This window comes from Solanum pennellii, chromosome 7 (genome assembly GCF_001406875.1).
Source record: "Solanum pennellii chromosome 7, SPENNV200".
In the NCBI taxonomy this organism is placed as follows: Eukaryota; Viridiplantae; Streptophyta; class Magnoliopsida; order Solanales; family Solanaceae; genus Solanum; species Solanum pennellii.
The window spans coordinates 67,243,959-67,247,097 of NC_028643.1; the positions used below are offsets into that span (position 1 = coordinate 67,243,959).

Consider the following 3,139-nt stretch of genomic DNA (forward strand, 5'->3'; position numbering starts at 1 on the left):
GAGTTGAGTTCGTATATAAATTCAAGTCAAATTTAATTTTGAATTTTTACCACGGATATAAAATTAAAACAAACTTTTGAAAATTCTCAATTTGTTGTGCCACCTTATTGAATTTTTAATGATTTTGCTTGTTAATTGCTTGGAGCAGCCATGACGTTTGGCACATTCGAGCAGACTAGTAAAAAAAAAACTTACAATTAATGAGATTTTATTAAAAACTTGTTGGACAAGATACAAGTTTTGGGTTAAAATAATAACCATTAACTATATATATTATATATATAATATGATATGGCCTTGACCAAAAACAAAGTTTATAATTGCACAAACAAATTTGTTAACAGAAATACAAAGAAAAGACCTCAATGACGATGAAATCAGAGCTTGTTTTCATTCCTTCTCCGGCAGCAGGTCACCTCGTCTCTGCCGTTGAAATTGCAAAACTCATTCTCAACAGAGATGAGAGTCTCTGTATCTCTATCCTCATTATGAAGCTTCCAATGGATTTCGGAGTTCAATCTTACATCGAATCAATCTCATCTATACCCCGTTTGCAGTTCGTTGACATCACTGTTGACGAAAATACTATTGCTGGATTCATGTCAAATAAGGAGACCTTCTTCATGAACTTCGTTCAAAGTCATAAACCAAAAGTAAAAGATTTTTTAAATAACTCCAGCTTTTCTAGATCTGATTCTCGTCTTGCTGGCTTCGTTCTCGACATGTTCTGCACCCCAATGATAGACGTAGCTAATGAATTTTGTGTTCCTAGTTACATTTTCTACACCTCAAATGCTGCTTTCCTTGCCCTCTGTTTTCATTTCGAGTCTCTGAAAAAGGAGCATCATGTCGATACCTCCAAATACAAAAATTCAAATGAAGAATTAACAATCCCGGGTTTTAAGAACCCGTATCCGACGAAGTTCTTGCCTAGATTGACAACAGATCAATCAGTAATGACCACCACGTTCTTTGATTCTGTTACCCGAATCAAAGAGACGAAGGGTATTATGGTCAACACATTCGCCGATCTAGAACCTTTACCTCTTCAGTCTCTTTCAGTTCCCCCAATTTATCCAGTTGGTCCAGTGGTGAATTTTAAGGAAGGAGGTCATGGTCGAAACAGTCAATCCGAAACAGAGAGCATAATCAAATGGTTAGATGATCAGCCAGAGTCCTCTGTAGTGTTTTTGTGCTTCGGAAGTATGGGAAGCTTTGAAATTGAACAGATCAGAGAAATAGCAATTGCACTCGAGTGTAGTGGTCATAGATTTTTATGGTCATTACGAAGACCACCACCGAAGGGGCAAATCGGGCTTCCGAGTAATTACGAGAATGCTGAGGAAGTGCTACCAGAAGGGTTTATTGAAAGGACAAATGGAGTTGGCAAAGTGATTGGATGGGCACCTCAAGTGGCGGTACTGTCTCATCGAGCAGTGGGTGGATTTGTATCGCATTGTGGATGGAATTCTGTACTTGAAAGCTTGTATTTTGGGGTACCAATAGCTACTTGGCCCCTGTATGCTGAACAACAGATGAATGCGTTTGAGTTGGTTAAAGAATTGGGAGTGGGAGTGGAGATTCGAATGGACTATTTCAAGGATTTCCATGGGAATGATGAGAATGTCGAAATTGTGGGTGCGAAGGAAATTGAAAGTGGTATACGAAAGTTGATGGAGAACGGAGATGAGAATGAAATAAGGAGAAAGGCGAACGAGATGAAAGACAAGTGCAATGGAGCTATGAAGGAGGGTGGCTCATCTTATACTGCTCTTGGGCTTCTAATTAAGGATGTCATTAGTAACATTTCTTGATCATTTTGTTCCACACTGATTATAGTTGTGCTTGTTGTGTTATATTGTATTGTTGGTTTGAATATAATGTTTGTTTTGATTATTAATTAAATTATATTGTATCGATATCATTTAAATCATTGTTAGGTAGTGATGAAAATACTATTTTATGTAACAATTGATTTTGTGTGATTGCGTAGTTATTTTAATATTCTTTTTCTCATTTTCTCTTTATTTATTATCTGATAATTATATCATCCTTTACCCTAGCTTTTCATAGTAAATTTATCCCACACCTTATTTTTTTTATAAATCTATTATTCAAATTATAGATATATGACATTATAACGAACCAAGAAAATCGTTTTATTCATAAGCAGTATATATATTTGAAATACAACGAAAAAATGTCCTATTCTACCACTAGTGTATTTACAACTTTCAATTGGATACGAAAAATACTGTTACACGCAAACTTAAGTACGACCTTATGATTTTTTTAATGATTGTGGATCGGTCATAACGCTTGGGCCATTCCAATAGACTATGTTAGAACTTTAATTAATGAGATCACATTAAGCACTATTTGGTAGGGGTGTGCAAAAATCATTCATAAATCGAATCAACTAAAGTGTTATTCGTTTATTGATTGGTTATTGAATTAACGATTGTCATTGGTTTTATAAAAAAATTATCAAGTTATCAGTTCGGTATTGATTTGTAATATTGGATTATTGGATAAACCGATAACTCATTAAGAGACAAGTAATTTAAGGAAAATGCACAAGTACCCCTTTAGACTATGACCGAAATTCCAGAGACACACATTAACTATTCTAAGGTCCTATTACCCCTAAACTTATTTTCTTTTGTAATTTTGTGCAACTTTCGACTTACGTGACACTCAAATATCTCTCACGTGCCTCAATTGTGTGGAGTCATGGAGTGTGCCACGTAAGAAAAATGTGTATAAAATTACAAAAAAAAAAAAAAAACAAGTTCAAGAAGGTAATAGTATCTTAATTTAGTTAAGATGTGTCTCTGAAATTTTGGTCATAGTTTAGGGGGATTCTTGTGCATTTCCCTAGTAATTTTCTACATCTACTTGTACATAAAGAGAAAATGCACAAGTATCTCCTCTAAACTATGACCGGAATTCCAGAGACACACCTTAGCTAAACTAAGGTCGTATTACCCTCCTGAACTTTTTTAAAAAAATAATTTTGTGCACCTTTTGGACGTACATGTCATCCAAATATCTCTCACGTGCCTTAATTATGTGGAGTCACTGAGTATGCCACATAAGACAAAAGATGTATAAAAAAATTTTAAAAAATAAGTTTAGG

The 3,139-nt window shown here is 34.8% G+C and overlaps 1 protein-coding gene across 1 annotated transcript; it reads left to right on the forward strand.

The window, feature by feature from the left end:
- Nucleotides 1-296: 296 nt before the first annotated feature.
- On the forward strand, nt 297-2,016 carry LOC107024626 (anthocyanidin 3-O-glucosyltransferase 2-like). The gene has a single exon (XM_015225616.2). The coding sequence runs from the start codon at nt 366-368 to the stop codon at nt 1,812-1,814; it is 1,449 nt and encodes a 482-aa protein (XP_015081102.1). The 5' UTR covers nt 297-365; the 3' UTR covers nt 1,815-2,016.
- Nucleotides 2,017-3,139: the final 1,123 nt, after the last annotated feature.